Source organism: Mauremys mutica, chromosome 2, assembly GCF_020497125.1.
Source record: "Mauremys mutica isolate MM-2020 ecotype Southern chromosome 2, ASM2049712v1, whole genome shotgun sequence".
Classification (NCBI taxonomy): Eukaryota; Metazoa; Chordata; order Testudines; family Geoemydidae; genus Mauremys; species Mauremys mutica.
This window is the reverse complement of record NC_059073.1, coordinates 239,641,677-239,668,182: the sequence shown is the minus strand read 5'-3', so window position 1 is coordinate 239,668,182 and position 26,506 is coordinate 239,641,677. Positions and strand designations below refer to the sequence as shown.

Here is a 26,506-nt window from a genome sequence, read left to right as displayed (position 1 = left end):
TGCAAAACCAGCCAGTAGGTTTATAGAAACACTGGGATTTATAGAAATGCTATTTAATCTGGAATTCTGTCTTTCAAGCTAACCAATTTGGTGTTTTTTCTTTCCAGGCTTTAAATGGCTTTGTGCTGGTTGTTACAGCAGATGCTCTAGTCTTTTATGCCTCTTCAACTATCCAGGACTATCTGGGGTTCCAGCAAGTATGTCCTTTTTTATTTTTTTTCTCCCCACACTCTTACTTGCTTCTTCCCCCGCCCTGACAAGTTTTTGTTGATTTCTAGAAGATTTTAATTAATGATTTCCTAAGGCTTCAATGCTCATATTTAGTCTTCGATAATTTACATGGAAAATAATCTCGGTTAAATATTTAGAGTTGGATTAATTTGGTACTATGCTACTTTAGTATTAGCTGATATAGTAGAGAAGGGGTCTTGCGCCAAGCAAAATAGGAATATTTTTCCAATATTGTGTTAAGCAAGTCAGGGAACTTTCACAGTTAAATTGTCTGTGCTGGAACAAATGTTTGAAATCATATGAAATGCTGTACCATTTACGGTGCAGAATGGTACATCATTCACTAGAAAGGTAATTTTAATAGAAACTTTTCTTTAAAAAATGAACTATATATGCTTTAAGGTTAGTTTAATTACTGTATGTATTGGGTTGGCTTACTAATTTTTTTTAGTTCCTTTTGCATTTATTTTTCTTCAAGTATAGTACCTTTTTTGTAAATAACTCACTGTGTAAATGAAGGAACTGAGTTTTTGTTTAATGATATCAGTTAATATATAAGCCAAACAAATTATGTTGTGCTGCAGAATATTTAAAAAAAAAATCCTGTTTAGTGGAAAATGATCATACTGATATCCAGAAGGTACAGTTGTACTTAACCTCTTCACCACCTGGGATTAATACAGATCTGTCTTGCTGGGTGATGGATATATATGCTAGATGGTGATATATGTAGTTGCTGTTAGACCTAATAGAATCTCCTCTTAACTTTTATCTTCTTGACCAACGGATAAGGGCATTGGGAATTTTAGCTTAAAAGAAAATGCTCCAAACAAAATATATATTTTTTTCAAGTTACACATCTTTGTTGAAAAATAAGAAAAGTTGGAAAAACAGAGTAGGTATGAAATGCACATTGTAACTGCAAAATGTCAAGTTTGCATTTCTTATGGAATGAAAAATAAAGCTTAAAACTTGCATTAAGATTTAAAAATTAGTATTTATGGCAGTTTTTCTAGTAATTGTTGACTTTTTTTAATAAAACATGGATAAAGCAAAGAACTAATTAGGTTAAGCTAAACTGTTGCTTCTGCCAAAACCATCTTATGTTCCTTATGTCCTTGTTATTTAGATACTGTGAGTTTATATGATTGATACCACAGAAAGCAAATATTTTCTAAGAGAACCTACAGCACAGAAATTTATCTTAATTTACTGATCCTGCTTTTGAAATTCTTTTCTTAGCTTTAAAAAGTTTTCCTTCAGTTCGTTCAACCACTGATGCAGGAAGTTCTTAATTTTTGGCTCACGTCCCGTTCTTAAGCACCATTACTGAAGATGATAAGGCAGTTTAATAATTAAAGATATAAATGGACCTTAGATAGGGAAAGATTTCAGGCAAACAAAACCAACATTCAGAGTTTATACTTGTCTTTTTTATTTGTGAGTTTCTTTGGAACCTTGTCTCCTAGAACAACTATGCTCAAGTCCTGATTGGCACTGTACTTACTTTGCTCCTATATAAACTGGAGTGTGCTTTAAAAAAAAAAATCCATTTCATCTTTATCTCCTTTTTTTTTAAAAAAAGAGAGACATTGTCATTCTCATTTCTGTATATGGCAAAGCTGTTTTCTTATTTTTACATTTCTGTTAGGCTGTCATGGACAATGAAGAATGAAAAATAAAACCTTGATAAATTGAGAGGCTGAGCTTGTGTCAGAAGAAAACCAAATTATAACAAGAAGGAATTCAATTCTAATGAGCACGACTGGATTCTTTTATGAGCATTTTCAAATGATTTCATGAAACTTGTTCTTCTTAAATACAAACTTATATTATTGTATCTCTAGTGAGATGGATTGTAATATCCAGTTCAGCAACCAGTCATGTAATTGAAGTCAATAAGATGACTTTGGTACTGTCATCAGAATTGTCTTACTCTCTCAACTTTTTTTTCCTTTTTATGTATAGTCTGATATTATACACCAGAGTGTATTTGAATTGATTCATACAGAAGACAGACCTGAGTTTCAGCGTCAGCTTCATTGGGCGTTAAACCCTGCACAACTGACAGATTCTGCACAGAGAACACAAGGTGAGAATGCAATCAACTAGCTTACAGTTGCCTTTTATGTATTTGTACTCTAAATCATAAATTCTCATTTTAGATAACCATTTATAGCATTTAACACATGACTCTTGCATAAACAAGATTTTAGTTTCACTTTAAATGAAAAATTACAGGTGGAAAATACTGTTTTGAAGCGCAAATCCCAAGCTTTCCACATCGTGTCACTACTCATTAATTAGGGTGAAATAATGTGATGCCTAGGATGGATATTATGTTTCTAAAAGTGCCCAAATGTGAGTTTTATTTCCTAAACTGAAGATACAAACACATACAACAACCAATCAATTTATCTAAACATCTCCCTCAGGAGGGAGGAAAGGTCTTGATCATGTCTCTTTGAATGAAGTGGTGTCCCTTCCATGAAATTATGCATTTATTACACATCCTCTCCTGATACTGAGCTTGACATCAAATTTGTTAGCTCAGTCAGGACGTCATTTAAATTGTGTGACATACCTTTTCAGCACTTTCGGCCCATCTTCTGCGATGGCTGAAGAGGTGCATTTGTCACATCTTTGCACTGGAAAAGTGCATTGGTGGCTGTCGAAGAGTGGCTTTTTATTCCCCGTTCATATATGAAGTCTTCCTCATGTACACCCCCTCCTGGGTAGGAGCAGGCAAAAGAACAAGAGGTAGCTGAATACGCAAGCCTTAAAACCAGAGACTATCTTAATTGGCCTTATGAGGTAGGTGCCAATTTGATCTTTTGGACTGAGAAGCAATTGTAATATATAGCTTACCTATAGGGACTGGGAGAGAAGTCTTTTATGGCTGGCTTCCTGTAATAACAAATTAACTGAATACTACCTAGTAAAGCCACCAAACTTGTCAGTATCCAGGTAACCGCGTGGTTTCATAGAATCATAGAAGATTAGGGTTGGAAGAGATTTCAGGAGGTCATCTAGTCCAACCCCTGCTAAGCCATGTTTGGAGATACTTTTTTTGGTGCTAACATTTTTACAATTTACATTATTTGGAAAACCATCCAAAAGTTGTATTTGAATTATCATATATGCTAACTTCATTGATACTCTTAGATTGAGCTTTAATAAGGCTTTCGTACTGCTTTTCTTCTAGCAATGAAAATGGTATTTGGACCTTCACGATTGAAACTGCATGACAAAGAGGGCAAGGCATTTTATATACATAGAGGACAGAAGACCTTTATTAGCTTGAAAACATTTTGAATAAGTGCATTTTGGCACTGTAGTTTTATACATATGTGGGCCAGGCCCCATCTTCCTTTTTATTATTGGATTATTTCCACTTTGAATACACCAAACAAGGAATAATCCATATTATGGTCAATCTACCTACATAAGGAAATTTGATTTAAAATTTTACAGTTTCCCTTGAACTGCCTTAAATTGCAGACAGATGGCATACTTCAATATTTAATAAGGTAAATGTCTACTAAGCTAGGTAGGAAAAGACCAAATATCCTTGACCTGTGGTCTTGGCTCATTTAAAGCTCAGTGTCCTTGAAATTAGAGTCCAGGTTTCATGACCTTTTAGATCCCTGGATCCAAAAAAGCAGTGCCAGTGTGTACGTTTGGGTCTTTTCTATTTCTAAGGAAGTTAGAAGAAACTTTCAGACATTCTTGAGTGTAGCTGTACCATGGATAGTTAAATGTGTATTGCTGAAGAGTGTTTCAAGACTGTATAAAATTACTTCCAAAATAGTGTGTAATAGAATGGTACTGTAGCTAATGTGCAACTCATTTACTTTATTATGTTTGATATATGAGAAACAACAAATTAGATCTTGCTTGAGATCTAGAATTTAATGTTTGGGGTTTTTTATACCATCAAAATCAGTTTCCTCAATTGACTTTGTGTAGTTTTTCATTGATACTGTTAGTTGTTGAATTTCTATTAGAGTAAATGCCAGAGCAAATTTTGTGTAGGTTTCATGCACCTGATTAGTTTATTTTAATCGAGCTCTTTGCACAACTCCAAAGCCATGCTGTATATACTGCATAAGAGATCTTATAGTTCTTACTACTAATAATAATAATATATGGAGATATACCTATCTCATAGACCTGGAAGGGACCTTGAAAGGTCATTGAGTCCAGTCCCCTGCCTTCACTAGCAGGACCAGTACTGATTTTTGCCCCAGGTCCCTAAATGGCCCCCTCAAGGATTGAACTCTCAACCCTGGGTTTAGCAGGCCAATGCTCAAATCACTGAGCTATTTCTCCCCCCAGGGAAAACTGTGTGGCAATTGTCTCAATTGCACATGTTCATATGAATTATTTTGGTAGGTCAGTTTGGGGTGTGTGTGTGTGTGTGTATGTATATATTGTCTGCAAAGAGTACTTCATTAACTGACATTGAACAGACGTAGTACCATAATTGTAATGTGTAAAATCATGCAGATCATATGGTCAGTTTGCATGTTACTGACGCAATATTTTTGCATTATGTTTCTTGGACCTTAGCAGTTGAAGTATAAATTAATGCCTGAATGTCACTTCCCCAGCAAATAGTTATCATAAATTGCCAACACAGTATCGTTTTGCCACCTCAGTTACACATCCTAAAGTTGCACATGCTTCTGATGGATAGAACTACACACTGATTTCATGATCAGCACTGTACACAACAAATCTTGCTGCTTTTGTCATTTCTGTATTCTGCACCTGCTATTGAGACATCACAATATATGAACAGGAGAACGTTTCTATAAAAATAAACATTTAACCAGTGGCAGTATGCACAACTGAACAGAGCAGCTGATCTGTGGCACTTTTCCTGTTGGATTTGGAGAGTTGTGATTTCTTAATGCAATACTGGGCATCAACAGGAAATGCTGTAGGATTTTCAAAAGGACTCGGTGGAGTTAGGTGCCCAAGGAAAATAAATGGGAGTTGACTGCCAAACTCCCTTTGAAAATCCCACCCGTAAGGCAGTGTGGACACTGTCCATGGAGAAATCTAATTTTCCAAGACTGCTTCAAAATCTGAATCATAAACTTAAAAAAAGGAGGGGTGTTAGACACAATTTTACAGTATGATAAACAGTTAAACACAATCCTATCAGGAGAACTGATATTTAAACCATTTCTAGTGGTGCAGTCAATGTAGGTCTTTAGGATGTTTCCAATTTACATTGTTCATGTTCAGGTCATGACCTGAGATTGTTTATGGGGCGGAAGATCATTTGTTATAGATAGCCTTCACTAGGTGTTTCTCTAAAAATAACCCTTATAAATAATCTTTTCCTGCAGGAGATAATGACTCTTCACAGCCAGCAGCCTATTATAAGCCAGAACAGCTTCCTCCAGAGAATTCTTCCTTTATGGAAAGAAATTTTGTCTGCAGATTACGGTGCCTCCTGGATAATTCATCTGGGTTCTTGGTGAGTATACAATTATATAAAGGCTTCCACTATTGCCTAAAGTGTATAAAACTAGAGAATGGTGGTAATGGGTCCGAGAAATAAAATAAAAGATTCTCTGAATCTCCGCTTACATAGAGTTCAAAACAATGCAGCTTTTGTTTACTAGTGATGTTCTGTTTTACACAAGGTTTTCTGTGTTTGCTTTTTGAGATGGGTTTATGGGGTAATAGATTTCTAAAAGACAGGCATCTAAGTATAGCAGCATAACTCTATTTTTTTAATTAATTTTTTAATATTAATTAAGGTCTGAAGCATGAATGTGATGGAAGTTAAATAAGTGCCACTTTTCAGAGAAGTGTGTTAAATAAATTGATGCATAAATATTTCTCTAATCTGTGATCACTATATATTTTCCTCATCTGAAGGCCATGAATTTTCAAGGGCGATTAAAGTTTCTTCATGGACAGAACAAGAAAGGGAAGGATGGCTCTCCTGTCTCTCCTCAGCTGGCTTTGTTTTCAGTGGCTACCCCACTGCAGCCTCCATCCATCCTTGAGATACGAACCAAAAACTTCATTTTCAGAACTAAACACAAACTGGACTTCACACCTATAGGCTGTGATGCAAAGTAGGTACACGGTTGTCTACATAGCTTGTTACATTTCCCTGTACACTTGCAGCTGAAATAGATCTCTGCACCTTTAAAGTGTTTAAATGGATACCTTTAGGTGAGCATTGGAGGTGATTTTGTATTGGGGTAGTAAGTAGTATTTTGTCATTAGGTTTTTCTCCTCCACTGCTGGAAGATATAAAGCACTTGTAGATAGAAAGGGTACTGTCTACAGATATCCTCTTCAGAAACTTTGATAATACCTGTCTCCTGAGCATTATCAAAACAAAAAATAGCTCTTCAGAAGTATCTCTATGAATTAGGGATCAAAGTAGCCCCTGGAAGGGATGATTTAGAATACTCTCCACTGATGAGGATGAAGTTCACCCAAACCAAAGCATCTCATCACTTCCTTCTCTTTCTCCTCCTCCACTACAGACAGCTACCTTTTCAATTCAAATAGATGTAAACTACTGTGGAAATGTGATTTGTTGCAAATTAGCTATAAGTGAAACAAAATTATACAGAAATTAACCACATGAAATAACTGTTTTGCACAGTGCTTTGGACCAGTTTCCAAACCATTATTTTGTGTTCATTTAAAAAAAAAAAAAAAACCCTACTAGATTTCTAGATCAACGTAGCACAACCATGCCCCAAGCATGGCACAAAGCCCACTAAGTTGATTCCTCCTACAAGATAAAATCCTCTGGCCTCTCTTGAGTTTTTCCCTTCTCCCTCCCTTTCTGAGGTCAGATTTTCAGTGTTCTCAATGCTTTAAATCTTCCCTCCCATTTATGATTGGGTAACCCTGGTCAGATTCCCCTGGACCCATGGTGTATAATGTACAGCCAGATTATCCTCCACCCTTTCTATCAGTATATGAGTATTGTCATAGGTCTCACCCCCACTTAGAGCTGTTGGGTTCCAATATGGGGACCTGCATGGATTTATCTAAACTTAAATCCTAGTTTAGATCTGGTAAAAGCTGCCACCACCCAATAATGTACGTGTATTGGGACACAGTCCTTCCCCAAAATCCTTGGGGATCCCAAGAGCCCCAAATCCATGGAGTTCTTACACCTAGGAGAAATAAACCATTCCCCCCTGCTTCCTCCCCCCTCCCTTTTCCTAGGAGAGATACCGGGATCCAACTACAGAGGGATGCCGTCCTCCTCCCTCCTCCCCTTTCCCTGAGAATCCACCCAAGGAAAGATCAACCAAGTTCTTAACAGAAAAGATTTATTAAAGAATAAAAAGAAAGTAACTTGTCTCTGTAATCCAAGATGGAACAATACACAGGGTCTAAACTTATTAATCTCTGGAGAGAATCCCCCCTCCTTTCTTTCTCAGTAAAAGCAAAGTAACAGCAAACAGGAATAAAGAATTTCCTTCAGCAAACACACAATTGCAAATGTAGAAATCAAATTATAAGACTAATCCGCCTTTCTAATTAATACTCACTATTGAATAGTAGGAACTACTCCAGGAGAACTTGGAGACATGTCTGGCCTCTCTTAGATCCAAAAAGAGAACTCTAACAAAGAACACAGACAAAGGCTTCCCTCCACAGAGATTAGAAATTATCTTGTCTCTGATTGGTCCTCTGGTCAGGTGGTCATCAGGTACTGCATGTTAACCCTTTACAGGTAAAAGAGACCTTAACCCTTAACTATCTGTTTATGACAAGTATGCTTTTCCTATGTTTCCCCAACTACTACTAATCCCAATAAAGAAAAGTAGATATGAATATATAAAAGAGAAGTAAAATTTACTAGCCATGAGGTTGCTATCTTCATCTCTTCCTTTCCATTTTTGTTTTTGTATTTATTAGTGTTTTACCTTCCATCTCCCATTTTTCTTGTCTTTTTTATTCACAAACGGTTTCTTTATTTTGTCTGTTTCCTTTCCTTTCCTTTTTTATTTTCTCTCTTCCTTTTGTTACCCACATCTCTTTCCTTTTTCTTTCTACTGCATCTTCCTTTCTTTGGATTCCCCATTTATTTGCATCTTCCATTTGCGCCCCAGATGTCTTTCTCCCCAGTCTTTCCTTCCACTGAGCATTTCACTGTCTAACTCTCTGGGAGATACCCCCAGCTCCTTCAAAATTATTGCCTCTTCCATTCTTCCTCCCCATTCCTGATGATATCCTGTTGATCCTGCTGTGGCCACCAAGGGCTCTTACAGACTCCTGTTGACTTCTATGGAGCATGGTGCTACTGCCAGCACAACTCTTGTGTTCCCTTTAGTACAGTGGCGTTCGCGTGCACTCTCACACTGAGCAGCTCAAGTGAGTAGCAGCTGGCATGAAATGCAGAAGATGGAAGAGGTCTTTAATACCTGGAGGAAGGAGATGCTTAAATTTTTTTTTTAAGAGAAGGGGTGTTCAGAGACATTATGGGCATCTGTGCTGCAGAACTAGAGCACGCAGTGCCAGCCTCCTTTTGCTGACTCTGATTCAATGGGAAGCACGTCTTCACAGACCACCTAATTACACTATGAGCATCCGCAGACACTTCAGTAACATAAGTGGCATATTCTTGAATACACCTTTGGCTAGAACAGATAGATAAGTATTCTGGGCAATTTTCTCCAACTAGTAAGGAAATGTTAGGGGGGAAGTTTAATGCCATATTTAGCACCTACCAGTAAAACATGCCTTGATTTGCATGCACACACAAAAAGTGCCAAGCAGACCAGGGGGTCCCGTTACAGTAAATGGGAGCTACTGCTTGCACAGTAGTTCTCAAAATTACCCCACTTATTTGCTGATACATAACAAAATACAGAATTAGGAGCGTAACTTTAAATATCTATTTTTGGAAATCCAGTTTCATTTTGTGGAAGCATTTCTGTATTCTGAAGTCAGCTTAGGTAAATAATAAAGGCTGTATGGCTCATGATGTATTTTGGCTAAATTTTGTAAGAAGAATCACATAAAATCTTGCATAGAATCTTTATTGTAAATACTGATGACATACTCTGCTGTAGCAGAAATGTTTAGCCCTGACTGATTAATTCCTGTGTTCATACTGTACATTGATACACCAGTAGTGCTACAGTTTGTTTTCCTTCTTGTCTTACAGAGGAAAAATTGTGCTGGGATACACTGAAGCGGAGCTGTGTATGAGAGGAACAGGATATCAGTTTGTTCATGCAGCTGATATGCTTCATTGTGCTGAGAATCATATCCGAAGTAAGTGTAATTTGCCATCTGTGAGGCAGGCTGCTAAAACAAAGCAAAGATTACATTTATACTAAAGAATGTTCTGAAACATAACCAAAATTAATCTAGTCCAGGGGTTGTCAAACTGGGGGTCAGTACCCCTCGGGGTTGTGAGGTTATTACATGGATGGGGGGGGTCGCAAACTGTCAGCCTCCACCCCAAATCTCGCTTTGCCTCCAGCATTTATAATGGTGTTAAATATATTAAAAAATGTTTTTAATTTATTAGGGGGTCACACTCAAAGGCTTGCTATGTGAAGGGGATCACCAGTATCCAAAAGTTTGAGAACCACTGATCTAGTCATTTACAAAATAAACACTTTTCTTTGTACATGTCCTTCTGCTGCATACAAGTTTATACGAGAAGAAGAAATATTTAATATTCCTATCTGTACCCATTTTAGTTAAATATCCCAGTTCCTGTCATATCCTGCTGTTCACAGTTCCTGTTCCCCACAGCCCAACTGCTGCTATTTCAGCAACTTCTCTTAGGGAGATGAATTTTAAGATAGCTTTCCTGTAAGAGGCTAAATTGAGAACTTTCTGTGACCCACAGGCACTTCTCTTCATTGGAGGTAATGTTTAATAATTTCCTGCTATCCCCTTAGACGTCTGTAGTAAATCACCTAGACCCTACTCTTCACTGATCATTTCTAAAGCAAATTGGTTAGCTATCCCCCATCCTTTCACCCAAAGGGGTGACCGGTAGGCACACAGTCCTCCCTGACCTGTGCAAGCTCACATGTGTAAGTGGACCCTTGTGTCTGTTCAGAGCCCCATTAATAATCTGCCAGATCTGCACACTCAGATCAGCTTGCAGGCTTGGGAGCCTTAAAGAACAATTTGGTGGCACACTCAATCAAATCTAATCATGCAATGAATGTAAATATTACAAAAGTAGCTTCATTACTTCCAATTTCTGGCTGAGAGCAGGATTGGAGATGGTGGCACTGAAGGGAAAATTATTTCAAACATTTCAGAACCTCAAAAGATTTGGTTTTTAAAATGGGAGACGGTTCAGGGAAGACGTGGAATAATTTTTCCCTATTGGTTTTCCCCACTCTGGTGCTAAGTATACTAAATGCCTCCTTATAAAATAGATTTTTTTCTATTAGGGACTCTTGCAAAATAAAAAAGTAAAAGTTTGTAGTTCCGCTTGTGTCTAGGAATGCAATTATTTTACCACTGTATGTACTATAAAAGTGACAGTTGGATCGCAAGATGAAGCAGTGGCAGATAGACTTTTTGAGAGAGCATCTGAAAACTGTATTTGAAATACTCACTGTTATCTCTAATATGATGAAAATAGTATATAAAACAACTAACCATGACCCAGCCTAGACTCAAAGCAAATCCTCTGTGTGTGGTGGTCTTGTTTTTCATTTTATTTTGTGTTTTTGTAATTACAGTTTCCTTTCTGCTAGAACACAGAGTTTCGGATTTCGTCATTTATGTGCTGTTGTACTTAGCAGTCCCTGCTACTGGTGAAATAATGGACCACGGTGCCATTAAATACTGGGGAGGGTTGTACTGAATTGTCTCAGTGCCTGGAGTGACTTTCAGCAGAACGTCCCCTTGGCATTCCAGCCCCAACTTACCACCCAGGGAAACTGGACTTTATGGTGTAAGGTTATTAAAACCAAAACTAACACACATTAGGTTTTGGTCACTCACCCCAGGTTACTGGATACTTCAGGATTGATTAATTAATTAATTATTAAAAACGCTGGTAGCCAATCTGTAGTAAACTAACTACAGATTTATTAATAAAATAAATGTTATTAAAAAGGTTAAAATCAGATAAAATACATTACAATTGTATCAGAATATATAAGCCCAGTTGATAGCAGAGATGTAATGTCTGCTAATGTCCATAAGTCTCTCAAGGCTTTCCCAAATTAGCTTTTTGGGGATCTCAGTCCAGTGGCTCAAAACTCCCCACCGATCAGAGAAGGCAGGATCATTCCCAGTGCTGCTGCTTATAGCTGCTAACAGCTTGGTGAGTATCACTGAGGCAGCATGGGTTTTCACCTGCTGAGGAAGACTAGGTAATGCAGACAGCTTGTGAATTTCCATTGTTAAACGAAGGACACTTGCTTTGAAGTTAACCTTTTACTTCCCATCCATATGCAAATAATCCAGTTACATTAGTTTACATAAGGTAATGGCCGGCCATTCATTTTAACAGAGATAGATAATTGAAGACAGTGCAGGTAATATCATTAGTTTCATACAGTATATACATATGTTTGATCTTATGGTTGGTTGACTGCGTACAGAATACAGACAGACAAAATCAATTCCATTAACATTTTCCTTGTTCTCTTATCAACATAATTGAATGGGCTGGTGTCTGCTAGCCCATTTAACATTGCTTTGATACTAGCACACAATTGAATTGACCTGATTACATTGCAGTGCCTCTTGACATGCCTTTACAGGCAGGTGGACTGGCTAGTTCATTTTAAACTGTGCTGGTTTGTCAGTGTCACATGAATATCTTAGAATTCATTGTGATTTTTGTTCTTGTATTTACCCATAGCCAAAGTAAAGCTTCTTGGCAGGCAGATTATATATTCATTTTGTTTTTATTTTACTTTCTGGGTCCAAATGGGTTTGGTTATTGCATGTCAGTGGGTTTATTGAGAACATAATTCTGTAATATCGAAGCATACTATTAAGTACTTACCTTTATACTAATAGTTAATTGGAGACTTAAATTGCTTTTCAAGTGGAATTATTTATATAACATGCTACGTTTTCTTGTTTATTTCTTAACTGGAAAAAATATTAAGCAGTATATTTGACCTTTTTTAATTCTAGTGATAAAAACTGGAGAGAGTGGCATGACTGTGTTTAGACTTCTTACCAAAGATAAGCGATGGGCCTGGGTTCAAGCAAATGCACGCCTGATCTACAAAAACGGAAGACCTGATTATGTCATTGCAACACAGAGACCTCTTACGTAAGTAACTGTTACAGTATAGCAGTTTAGCTTGAAAACTCCCAACCTACCATCTGACATAGATCTTATTAAGATGCAGGGATTTGGGGGTAATGTTTCTGTTTTTGAATGTTCTCTACATGCTGCAAAAAGCTTTGTTTTATTTTTTTAAGAGTTAAAAATTGCCAGTGTTGCAATAATTCTATCTGTAAATCCCTCCCTTGATATCTCAAATTGTATGCAACACTGATTATGGCAGATGCCACTGTGTTTCTCTCAGGAAGTAAATTTAATGAAACAAAGGCACAAGATGGTTCCATCCACCCTACTTCTATTTTTCTCTCCTTTTGCCTTGGAAGAAATCCAACTGCAGCTGCAGAGACGACACATACTACTCATAGGAATTAACTTCAGGAGAGTACATACTGAATTCCATTCCACTTATTATTTAGCATTATCCATACAAACCCAACACTTACTTGACACTGAGAAATGAAAAATACCAAGAGAATTCAGTGCTGAAAGATCCATGCTCCCTGCAAGTCAAGAATAGTAGAATATGAAGTATGTCATTTAGGTACATTGAATTGCACACATAATATTGATTTAACATGTGGAAGTATTACAGTAAATAAACCCCTTACATCAGGGGTCCCCAACCTTTTTAGGTCCAGGGACCGGTTTCGTTTGCCAGACCCTCCGCAGGTGTGCCTGCGGGAGGTCCAGCTGAGCCGCGGGACGAGCGCTCCCTCCGCAGGCGTGCCTGCGGGAGGTCCAGCTGAGCCGCGGGACGAGCGCTCCCTCCGCAGTCGTGCCTGCGGGAGGTCCGCTGCTCTCGGGGCTCAGCTGGAGCTTCCGCAGGCACGCCTGCGGGAGGTCCACCGGCTCCAGCTGAGCCCCGGGAGCAGCGGACCTCCCGCAGGCACGACTGCGGAGGGAGCGCTCGTCCCGCGGCTCAGCTGGACCTTCCGCAGGCATGCCTGCGGAAGCTCCACTGGGTCGGTTCGCGGCCCGGTTTCTAAGAGGCCGCGGACCGGTACCGGGCCGCGGACCGGGGGTTGGAGACCCCTGCCTTACATCATGATCTGTTGCTCATTTTACCCACTAGAGTTAAGTTTTTATAGCCAGATTCCTCAGTGACTGGCACTTTTTAAGTGCCTGCAAATAGAATAGTTCACTTTGCTAATGCTTCAATTCTAGGAAACAAATAGAACTATACTATTTTATTGTAATTACTATAATACCGTAATAAAGTACTGTATTTTTTTTTGTCAATTTCAGAGAAGAAGAAGGGACAGAGCATTTACGCAAGCGAAACATGAAGCTTCCTTTTATGTTTGCAACTGGTGAGGCTGTGTTGTATGAGGTAACCTTCCCTTTGCCTAGCCTAATGGATCCCTTGCCGATAAATGTTAAACGGACGCCCGGGAAAGAACCTGCCAAAGCTACACTACATAAAGAATATGTTAATCCAGACTCACTTCTGGGTGCCATGTTAAGGCAAGATGAATCTGTATATCATTGTCCTCCCGCTTCAGATAAACTTTCTTTTGAGAGAAACTTCTTTACGGACACCAGTGATGAATTGGGCAATGTTCTTAGCAGTGACTGGCAGGATAGTCTCTTACCAACTGGAAATAACATCTTGAAACAGGAGCAAACCAACTGCCCCCAGGAAAGTAATTTAATGCTTACTGAAGACAGCACAGGGCTCTTTCAAGATAATAAAAATAGCGAATTGTACAACATCATGAAAAGTCTGGGTATTGACTTTGAAGATATAAAATGTATTCAGCAGGATGAGGAGTTTTTTAAAACAGAATTTTCTTGTGTGGATGATATTGGAGACATAGACATAACTGATGAAATCCTGACCTATGTTCAGGATTCCCTAAGTAATAAGCCCGACTTCTTGTATTCAGGTTGCCATCAGCAACAGACAATGGTTCAGAACTCTAGCTGTTTGGTACAGCAACATTTGGATAAGCAGCAATTTAATCAGCACCAAAAACAGATGGCTGAGCAGCATCAGCAGCAGTTATGTCAGAAGATGAAGCATATGCAAGTCAATGGGATGTTCACAAATTGGAACTCTGGTGGTAGTGTGCCTTTTAGCTATTCACAGCAACAGCCAGTGCAATATGTTTTTTCTGACATGCATGGCACTACTCAAGAGTTTGCTTACAAATCAGAAGTCAACTGTGCACCTCATGCATGTAGGCAGGAGTTTATGCCTTATAAACAGCCCACAACCCTGGTGCCACAGCTCTCTAATTTTACCCAAATAGATTTCCCAATAGGATGTTTTGACAGATCAACCTATACTGGTTCTTCAAGCTTGGAGGATTTTCTCAGTTGTTCACAAGAAGTCCCCGAGAATCAAGAGTGTGGAATAAACTCTCAGTCAGTTATGGTAACTCCTCAAACATGCTATGCAGGTGCTGTGTCTATGTACCAGTGTGTTCCAGAAACTCAACCCAACTCTATGGATCAAATGCAGTATAAGTCTATGATGGAGGGTCAACAACTATTGTTAAATAAGGTATGATAAAGGTCATTGTTAAATTGTCTTGCATGTTATAATAGTTTTTAGCAGGAAACTAGATGGTTTATGGGATACAGAACCTATTATCAACTAAGTCATTGGATTTGAAACTGATGCAGTTGTAGTAAACCTAGAATTAGTTCTTCCAGGCCAAGGCTGAGCAGAGTGGCAGAAGTTTGGAGTATGCTTGCATCTATTTTGTAGGTAAATAGATTGCTGACAGTACAATTGTCTGGCACATTTCATTGTCAATTCATTTTAACCATACATAGATCTATCGTACTTTAAGAATATGAAAGGTAAACTTTCATTGTTTGGATTCTTACAGTACAAAGCTTCTGTTAAATCAACATCTCGCTGCTTAATATAATATATTTTAAAGATCACATTAACATACAAATTCTAGTTTTACATAACTTGCATGGAATCGTATGAATCCCTGTCCTACATATGTGCAGGTATTGTGAGAGGTTTCAAACTGTGCGGCAACATGTGGTGCACCGTTAAGATGCGAACTGGCTTATACATATTTTACCCATGAAGAAATACAACATTTTTAAGAACTAAGACTTATAAATATGTTAGACATGTACTTTTGTAAAAATTTAAAGTATTTCTTTTGCTCTAAAAGCTGCAATGTTAAGAATATGACAAAAATTAACACAAGTTACATAAATAGGATGTGCGCACACAAATAAAAATTAAATATTGGTTAGGCCTTGCTTGGTGGGACTAATTAACCTAGCGCAGGAAGTTCAAAGCAGAGCATGGACATAAATTATTTTAAGATACACCTGTCTATGAAAACACAATTTTATTTTCTTTAGGAGTATACAATTTTTAGTTTAAAAAAACTTCCAAAAGAGAAAACTGTTAAAAGGGTGAAAAGATTATTCAGAAGCATATCTTAATTCCACAGAAAAGTTTGATCTTTAGGGCACATGTAAGAAAAACCAGGAATGAATTCTGATTTAAACTAGGAGTTATGTGCTAATTGTTTTGAATGTGCGGAGTCACTAGCTATATTGCACCTCAGTCAAAGGAGAATAATATGGCAGCAGAAAAAAATCAGAACAATTATTTCCTGTTCCTCAAGTTACTGATTTTAAAAAATCAGGTCTTCTCTACCTTTTTGTTCAGTTTATATGCAGCAGAAAGGAAGAATTATCTGAACATTGTAGATGGTATGCATATCCATATTTTGCCCAGGAGAGTGCAAAACAAAATAATGTAACACATTAAAATAGCGTAGCCATTCTTCAGACAACATTGTCAGCAAAATTCTTCCTGGGTATAATTGAGTACATTAGCAGCTTTGGAAGAAAAACTTCCAATTTCAAGACAATTCTTTGAATGTAATAGCAGCTATCTGCATTGCAGTGCATTTAAATTGTATTATTTATTTCTATTGTAATAATGCCCAGGCGCACTAATCAAGACTGGGCCTCTGTTGTGCTAGACATGTAATACAAAGACAATGATTCTTTTTCCAAAGAGTGTATATTCTAAGGCAGAGGTCGGCAGCCTTTCAGGAGTGGTGTGCCAAGTCTTGATGTATTCGCTCTAATTTAAGGTTTCGCGTGCAAGTAATACATTTTAACGTTTTCAGAAGGTCTCTTTCTATAAGTCTATAATTTATATATAAAGTAAATAAGGTTTTTAAAATCTTTAAGAAGCTTCATTTAAAATTTAAATTAAAATGCAAAGCCTCCTGGACCGGTGGCCAGGACCCAGGCAGTGTGAGTGCCACTGAAAATCAGCTCCCGTGCTGCCTTCGGCATGCTTGCCATAGGCTGCCTACCCTTGTTCTAAGGCCATGATCCTACAAATGCTTGTGCACATGAATAGATATTTTCTGAATTAAAGCATTAACTGGCATTTAACATACACAGAGCAAGGAAGAAGAATGTAGTCAGAAAATGTACAGTCTATATTACATCATATCAGAAGTAAAATGAAGACTTGTTACTTTTCTTAATTCTTTCATTAATTACATAAAATATAATTATAGAATTATAAAACCTCCTTTAAAATTGAGCACAGTTCTGCAAGATTAGTAGCTTCTGCTTGAGAGACCCAAGACTGGAATAGCATGAAGATACTTTGGCAAAGTTCAGTAAGGAAGCTAAGGGTACGTCTACACTACGGGACTATTCCGAATTTGCATAAACCGGTTTTGTAAAACAGATTTTATAAAATCGAGTGCGCGCGGCCACACTAAACACATTAAATCGGTGGTGTGCGTCCATGGTCCGAGGCTAGCGTCGATTTCTGGAGCGTTGCACTGTGGGTAGCTATTCCCTAGCTATCCCATAGTTCCCGCAGCCTCCCCCGCCCCTTGGAACTTCCGGGTTGAGATCCCAGTGCCTGATGGGGCAAAAATCATTGTCGCGGGTGGTTCTGGGTAAATGTCGTCAGTCACTCCTTCGTCTGGGAAAGCAACGGCAGACAAGCATTTCGCGCCTTTTTCCCCTGGATTGCCCTGGCAGATGCCATAGCATGGCAATCATGGAGCTTTTTTTGCCGTTTGTGACTCTCACCGTATGTGTACTAGATGCCGCTCACACAGGCGATTCAGCAGCGCTACACAGAAGCATGCTTTTGCTTTTGCATGACAGCAGAGATGGTTACTAGCCATATTGCACCATCCAAACCCTTCCATAAATTGGAACTGAGGATGATCATGGCTACCAGTCCTTTTGTACCATTTGCTGCTAGTGCCCCTGGTCAATCAGCCAGGGGCGCAAAAGCCAAGAGTGGTTACTAGCCATATTGTACCTTCCATCGTTTTGTACCATTGGCTGCTGTCATAAGTGCCCCTGGCCGATCAGCCAGGGGCGCAAAAGCAAAAATTGGGAATGACTCCCTGAGTCAATCCCTCCTTTTTGGTATCTAAAAATAGAATCAGTGCTGCCTAATATAGGCAAGTGTGCTAGAGAACCACCTGCTCTGTGTCAGAGCCCGCAGAAATTATTATCTGTATGCTATTCACAGGGGGTGCTCCTGTAACAACCCCACCTGTTGATTCCGTTCTTCCCCCAGCCTTTCTTGGCTACCGTAGCATTGTCCCCCCACTTGTGTGATGAATTAATAAAGAATGCAGGAATAAGACACACTGACTTGTTAGTGAGAAATGAGTGGAAGGCAGCCTCCAGCTGCTATGATAGTCCAGACAGGACATTAAGCAGTGTGTAGGAGAGAAGCCCAGCATCCCACTGCTAGTCCAGGGGCAACTGAATCTTTTCTTTACACATGAAGGGTGGGGGCTGATGGAGCTCAGCCCCCTGTTGCTATGATGAGGATGGTTACCAGCCATATTGCACCATCCATCCACCAGAAAAAATTAGGGCCAATAGGCTGATGACAAGGATGGTTACCAGTCCTTTTGTACCATCAGCTGAGGCTGATGATGAGGATGGATTTCCATCTTTTTGCACGATCAGCTTATGCTGATGATGAGGATGGATTTCCATCATTTTGTACCATCAGCCGCCCATGACGGGGGGGGAGCAAGGATGTTGGTGTTGAGTGCTGCACTATCGCGTCTATCTGCAGCATTCAGTAAAGATAGGGTGACATGTAAAAGAGTCAGAGGATTGTTTTACCTTTCGCTTCTGGGGGTGGGTGGGGGGTGGGTGAGTAGATTGCCAAGCTATGCCCTGACCCGCGGGCACTGTGTTTGACCCTAGAAGCATTTGGAGCTCAGCCAAGAATGCAAATAATTTTAGGAGGCTGCAGGAACTATGGGATAGCTTCAGTCCTCCAGTCCATGCGCATCCATTTGATTCTTTGGCTTTCCGTTACGCTTGTCACGCTGCAGTGCGCTGAGTCCCTGCTATGGCGTCTGTCTGGAGATTTTTAAAAAAGGATTCTGAATTTCATCTTCTGTAACGGAGCGCTGATAGAACGGATAGAACGGATTTGCCTGCCCTTACAGCGATCACATCCGCATGGTCCATGCGGGAGCTCTTTTTTTTATTTTGATTTCGGACTGCATCGCCACCCGTGCTGATCGGAGCTCCACGCTGGGCAAACAGGAAATATTCAAAAGTTCACGGGGCTTTTCCTGTTTACCTGGCCAGTGCATCCGAGTTGAGAATGCTGTCCAGAGCGGTCAGTGGTGCACTGTGGGATAGCTCCCGGAGGCCAATACCGTCGATTGCGGCCACACTAACCCTATTCCGATATGTTAATACCGATATTAGCGCTACTCCTCTCGTCGGGCAGGAGTACAGAAACCGATTTAAAGAGCCATTAAAATCGATATAAGGTGCCTCCTAGTGTGGACGGTTGTGGCGTTAAATCGGTTTTAGGCTCCTAAAACCGATTTAAACGCCTAGTGTAGACCAGGCCTTACACAACACTTGGCTGCACTATGTCTCACTCTAGTCGGTGCTATTAATCCTTCATAGTCCTAGGTAATAGTGTTGGAAAGCATCTCCTGCGTCATCCAACTTCATCCCCTGCTAATAGTACAGGATTGTCATTTACACAAATATGCTTGAGCATTGTTATGTTGATGCCTATTTTTAATAACCAATTTAATTTTTCTTTTTTAACATGTAGGTTGTTAATTTCTTACTATAATACTCATAGCCACTCTAATTATTCCTCATTTTTGTTACTTCATTTTGAGAATTTTTTTCTTCCATTCCTCAGCAAAAATATCATGCCAGAGTACTTTAGTGGATTGTCACAGTACTAACAAAATGTACTGTCATTATATATAGTTAAAATTAAATTTAGTTGTTAGGCCATGAAAATGGCTAAACCACTAGAATACTGTGTTCTGATTTTTCACCTTTTTGTAGTAATGTTAATGCATCAAAGGGAGACAAGCAACCAGGACAAAATGTTATGTTAAAATATATTTATATCATGGCCCAGCCTGAGCCCAAATGTTTACATTTCAATTCTGTAGCCCCTGTCCTCTAAGCCTTGTGAGCATGAGTCAGCTAACCTGGGGTCTGAGACTCAGTGCCATGGGTTTTTTATCGCAGTGTAGACATACCCTGAGCATATCTAGTCTGACCTGCATAACACGGGCCATAGGACTTCTTCAAACTTGATTTTAAAGTTTCCAGTGATTAAGAATCTACCACAACTTTTGGAAAGTTCTTCCAGTGGTTGTAAGACCAGTGTCCTTTTAATAAACAGGGACTATTCCCCCCCTGCTAATTACTACTATATGCTCAGCAAAGTCTACCAGACAATGCACATATTAATAAGTGATCTCACCACAAAATGGATTTAATGAAGAACATTGAAATAATCCTGTCCTGGTGGGGGATAGCTAGTGTCTTAGTAGATATTTCCATAGAATCATAGAATATCAGGGTTGGAAGGGACCTCAGGAGATCATCTAGTCCAACCCCCTGCTCAAAGCAGGACAAATCCCCAGACATGTTTGTTTGTTTTTTAAACCCAGATCCCTCAGTGGCCCCTCAAGGATTGAACTCACAACCCTGGGTTTAGCATACTAATGCTCAAACCACTGAGCTATCCCTCCCCCCTGTCTCTGATTACGATTCTGTGAGTATTTCTAAAGAGAATTGAGGCATCTATCTCAGAAGGATTTTATTTTGCTTTATTTTCCACGAAAATATGGAATATTTGTGCATATAATGATTTTTGTAAAATGATAGGAAGCATTACATCAGTTGATTAAAATAATCATGGGGGATATTGGGGGGGGAGGTTTTGAAGAGAATTGCTGAAATGCAGAATATCAAGACTAATAACTTTTCAGCACTCTCACTTGATTTTGTTAGATGTGGTAATGATCATTCATTCAAAAAATCCAGCTGCATTAAGTGGGGTACATTCCAATTTATAAATGAATTGAATACGCACTCATGGAAGAACCATAAAAGCTGACCACCACCACACACTCAAAAATATGACCTTAAGTGGATTTTGAAATTGTAACATTCTTGACGAGGAAATTGGTAGTGTTGAAGTAGGTTATGCTTTCCACAAGTGAAGTGGGGGTGGGGGTGGCGGGGAAATCACACTAAAAATCTGACTTTGAGAAACTTTCAAGACCTACCGGTAGGTATCTACTCCTTCTGTCATTGGAGTCAGTGACAAAACTCCCATTAACTTCAACAAAAGTAGGATTGTGCCCATGATCTTAACTTTCCATTTCTCACTAGTCCAGTGTGTTCTATTTGCAAATGACCACAGAAATCAGGATTTACCCATGCAGTATTAGTAAACAGAGTAAAAACTCTGTTTTATTACTAAAAAGTTAGAACTGAACAAGTTTCAAGGCATACTGCAGATTTGCAGTGCAGAACCAAAATATATTTTTATATAGCAACTCTTATTAATATGTTGCTTAAAAAAAAAAGTACCCCAAACAGTCTTGAGTAAATAGGGAAAAATAAACTTTTAACGTCTTAAATATCTGTTGTATATCAAATGAAATACTTGAGTCTTGTGCCATTAAGAATGCTTTACATTCAACAACCACTAAGCTTATTTTACTACTTCAGAAGTTTGATAATTAATTCTTCAGAACCAGTTTCAGAATTCCTGGAACGGCCAACTCCTTTTTAATTTTAGATGCCAGAAAAGTTTTCATAATCCTAAAATATTGCCTGTGATCTTTGTGTAATCTTAATTTTGGGGGAAGGAGAGAGGTGGGGGAAAACCATAAGTCCACAAACTCTGTCCTAAGCAAAAGCAGTTCTTGCCCCTAACTAGGGTCATCTCTGAGATGTATGGAAATATGAAAAATGTATTAGGAGGGGGGGGTGTGAGTTCTTTTCTTTCCCATAGATAGCTCTCGTGGATTTACAAGCCCAATTCATAAGGTGACACATAGTTGCTATCAGACACAGTATAGGATTTTTTTATATACAGTATTAAGCTTTTAATCCTTTGAGTATCACATAAAAACTTCTATCGAAAGGTATGATTGAAATATTTTAGTGATTGAAATATTTTAATGAGTTAACAATAAAGAAATAGCTAGACCATTCCCTTTAGATATCAGACATACCCAGTGTGGTAATGGTTTGATTTACTATTTGTATTGCAGTAGTGCCTAGATGCCTCAATCAAGGGTCAAGATTCATCTGTGCTTGATGTTGTGCACACCTGTAGTAAAGACAATCCCTGCCTGTAGTTTATAGACTGAAGGCTTGTTGACAGGACCATGAGTTTGCCTTCTGTGCTGTGACTTATGCTTATTATGTTAAACATGACTCTTTTACTGTGCCTTTGTACTTCCCTCTAATATGTTGTGTATCTCTATTGGCCCCAGCCATAATGCAAAGGGCTGGTCTCCAGGAGTATTTAGTTTGTGGCAAGGGAGGGTATGAATCTATCCTACACTGGCCTATTGTGCTCTAGCTGTTATGGATACCATGCTGATGAACATTAACGTTTCATTAATATGCCAATTTGGTCAAGTCCTATATCAAAGAACTAAGATCTAGTCCTGTCTTAGGCATCCAGGCACCTACAGAAACTTAGGCACCTTGGGGACTTTTACAGCAAAAATATAGTCCCCAAGTAAGTTTAGACACCTACATGGTTAGATAGCCACTTAGCATGGGTTTTGTGGACTGCATTGGTGCCTAAATCTTGGGTTTAGGCACCTGAGTCACTTTGTGGACCTGGGGCACTAGGTTAGCTGATCATGACTAGTTTCTGCTCCCTATAGAAGAAGCATTACTTTCACAATCGGAGTGGGGTTGGGGTGTGTGTGGGGAGGGGGGGGGGGATAAATACCACCAGAAGCTTAGCCAGAGAATGCAGAAAGAGTGAGTCCCTGTCTATTTTAGAATTAGAGATCTCTAATCTTACCTGTGCATTTCACTAAATGCTTTTGAAGTTTTTAAAGAAAGCAGTCAGTAACCCCTGCATATTTTTTTTTCAGTTCCAAAATGGTTTCGATGGAATAAACGTACATGAAGCATATCCCTCTCAGTTAGATGTCATCAGTAACACACAGACTGCCACACACCTTCAGCCTCTTCATCATCCGACAGAATCCAGACCTTTCTCAGATTTGGCATCCAGTGGATTTATGTAATTAAGCCAATATCCCATCTCTGGTTTTTGATGGATGTCAGTTTGGCCTGTGAAGGAGCGCTTGATAAGGCTATGAACACTGGGCTTTAAAGCCCCAGATACATTTTGATAAGTTGAGGCTAGTTGCACTATATACCAATAGGATATGTAATCCAAAACCTTACTTTTTGGGGTGGAAATAGGAACTATACTTTGACTAAAAGTGTGCATGCGCTGTTGTCAGTCAGATTGAAAATGTGTTGTTGCTGCAATATGGATTATGTACTACATATATCACATTGTAGAACATAAGATAAGGCAAATGGTTTTATTATTTAGAAAATAAATGGGCACTTTGACAACCTTACTTGTAATGGCACAAAGGAAGATGTTTTCACTCTTGGATTATTGCCAGATTTCATTTTTTTTAATTAAAATTTAAAAAGAATGATCTAAAATTAAGAGCATCAAAAGCACTTATTTTTTTACTGTATACTAAGCTCTTTCCTTCAATTAATTACCTGTTGTTTTAGCTCCTTTTGTTTTAATTTCCAGTTCTAGCACTTTAATCGATGGATTAAAACAAGGATTTGATATGCAATTTTAGGTTTTATAGAAGCAAATCCATTGCATTCCTCCTTTACTGTCAATCTTAAGTGCCTCACAATTTAGCTACCTTATTTCTGAAAGGAAGCTTGTTTTAGAAAACATTAACCATTAGTCATTGACATTGTGTGAACTTTTAACTAACATATACAGTGCTATTGGCTTTCTTTTTTCTATAAAGTTTTTAGCAGTGACTGTTTCAAATTGGACTCAATTCTGAGTCTGCAGAGTTGTAACACTTATCTGGAGATGTAAATGTTTTACACTTAGTTCAAGTAAAGGGTTTTGTTGTTCTGTACTCCTTGTCTGCTTTCTTGAGGTAAAACAGGGTAAAAACAACAGATTTTGCAGGGGGAGGATGCCTCAAGATTAGTTTCAGATTTCAGTGCTGAAAAACATGTGCCTTATCTTGTGTTAAAACACTTGTAATGTTCTTCAGAAATAAAAGTACAAGGCTGCTCTATGCAAATACTTTCACTAAAATTGATATTGAAAAGGGTTAACTTTTAAATTATGGGGAAAGAGCTTTCTCAATAGTAAATGATATTGAGGTTTACTTTTGTAAAAAAATGTCTTCACTGATAGTCAGTTTGATTGGCTGCAGTTTTTAACATTGCAGGGGGAAGAGAGGGTCTGCTATTATTAAATGTTATCCCTGATAAATTGCACTCTAAAGGAAAATAAGTGATTTTTCTTTTGTTTGTGAACCCACTTGAAAAGAGATCTATGTGCAAAATATAAAAATGAAAAAAAATTAGTTCAAGTTCAGAAAGATTTTCCTTGTAATGAAAAGGATTTTTGTATTTTTTTTGTTTTCAGAAAAGCTAAAAATATTGCTTTGAGTTTTTTTTTATTTGAGAGAACTGTTAGAATTGTAGACACCAATGTTTGGTGCAAAATAGTAGCATAATGGAAAAATACAGAAACATGTATATGTTCAAATTATTGCATACTCTTGTGTGCTGTATAGTTCATATATAATAAAACGTCTGTAAAATATTTTAAACCAGTTAATTTTAAAGTGTTACATCATATATATAAAGATGAAATGTTTACGTTTGTTATGTATAATATAAATTTACAGTGTAGACAGTTTGTTAAAAAGGAAACAAAAATAAACCAACATCCTCCTGGTTGGTGTTCATATTGTTTAATACAAGGACAACTGGAGTTTTTTAACTTGAGGAGAGAATATTTTGCAAAATTGTTGAAAATGCAATGGGGGAGGTTTCATTTCACCATTTGTGCAATCTGCACTGAAATAACTACAAAGCTAAATACTGTGTATTAGATTTTCATCCCATTTCTTTGATTTCCTCTTTGAAACACACTCTCCATGAGTAAAACTAATTTCCTTCTATAGTGTAATATGATCTGCTAGACAGAATATCAAATTTAGTTGTAGAATTTCAGATGCATGACTTTACCAGTTACTTTAAATAAAGTTACCAAGGGAGAGAAATGAATGTCAGGGAAATAACTTGTATTAATACTCTACATTATTCTGGAAAGCCCTAAAAAGAAATTAGCTTGGGACACGAAATGAAATTTTTAAATGTTTCAAACTTAGTGATCTCACACTGAAAACAAAGTTTTGATTTAATAGCATCTGGATTCACATTTTAACATTTTAAATTTTTAATTTAAGGTAAGTTTTAACCAATTTCTAGAACAGCTTGCATTTCTCGTTAGTGCATCACTTTTAAGAGTATGAATTTGACAATCTTATAAATTCTGTAAAACTGAAAGATTCAAAGGGATAATGTACATTTTTACATCAGTATAAAGAAAAATGTATCTGCTCAGTCTAGCTAAACCAAAAACTTGTTCTACCACTAAGTGCCAAGGAAGCAGCAGTACTAGTGTACTGCCTTATTATAAACATTAGTTTTGTTATATACATAATATCAGTTTATTTTCTGTAGCTATGCCTACAACAAACCCATGATTATGACTGGGTGTTAGTGAACTATTAATCTACACCAAACTACTTCAAAAGTGCCCAGGAATTTTTGATTTTTTTCATTAGCCCTCCAGTTCTGTTATGAGTAAGATATAACCCATTGTTAATCAGTATTACTATCCATTTTTTGTACCAGTTTTCTTGGCTTGTTTTGCTTTAAGTTCTTATTTCTGATTTGCTATGCCTGCACATGCCATGCAATACATTTCTTGGGTTAGGGTATGTTTTTGTAGTGTTCTTACTGACCTTCAGTAATGTTTGTAAAACATAATATATGGTAATAAAATAATCATTTGAATGTAGCTGATATGTATGTTCTTTCACTACAAACAATTCTTTGTCTATCGCAGAAGCTTTGTGATTACACCACTGTGGACTTTGGACTTTCCAAAGGATTAGACACAAGCACATGTAGACAGTTTAGTGCTGTATATAAAAACCTACATTTGAACTGTAGTTCTGTATCAAAATGACACAGAATGGTAACTGGCAGCTTATCAACATTTTAAATATCGGCAACAATTGAGTTGGATTAGACACTACTTGCTAACCAAATGATCTGATACCAGGAAACCTGAGTTTGATAGGCCCAACATCTGACTTAACACCTTTGTATTAACTTCATTTTATAGGGCTCCATATTATGAATGAAAAATGTAGTAACATTTCCTCTGAGAGGAAAAAAAATCAGGTTTTTTTGAGTATATACAAACTGACCAGCAGTCATTTTAAAGTAAGAAATATGCACATATGAGGAAAGAGTTTGAGGAAAACAGTTGCTTTCAAAGAGATGATTATAAATCAGTGAGAACCTTACAGTTAATATAAAACAAAAAACCTTGATCTTGTGCTCTTTTAATAAAAAATACTGAGCAAAGTCTGCTAT

General features: G+C 38.0%; 1 protein-coding gene across 1 annotated transcript in view; it reads left to right on the top strand.

The window, feature by feature from the left end:
* The window catches only part of AHR (aryl hydrocarbon receptor), a 99,336-nt gene extending 73,414 nt beyond the window's left edge, over window positions 1-25,922 (top strand). Inside the window, exons 4-11 of the mRNA XM_045003469.1 lie at window positions 108-197; window positions 2,200-2,323; window positions 5,592-5,722; window positions 6,130-6,332; window positions 9,401-9,510; window positions 12,364-12,505; window positions 13,766-15,026; window positions 22,918-25,922. Of these exons, the coding sequence (XP_044859404.1) occupies window positions 108-197; window positions 2,200-2,323; window positions 5,592-5,722; window positions 6,130-6,332; window positions 9,401-9,510; window positions 12,364-12,505; window positions 13,766-15,026; window positions 22,918-23,073 (2,217 nt within the window). The 3' untranslated portion in view covers window positions 23,074-25,922. The remainder of the gene's footprint in view (window positions 1-107; window positions 198-2,199; window positions 2,324-5,591; window positions 5,723-6,129; window positions 6,333-9,400; window positions 9,511-12,363; window positions 12,506-13,765; window positions 15,027-22,917) is intronic.
* Window positions 25,923-26,506: the final 584 nt, after the last annotated feature.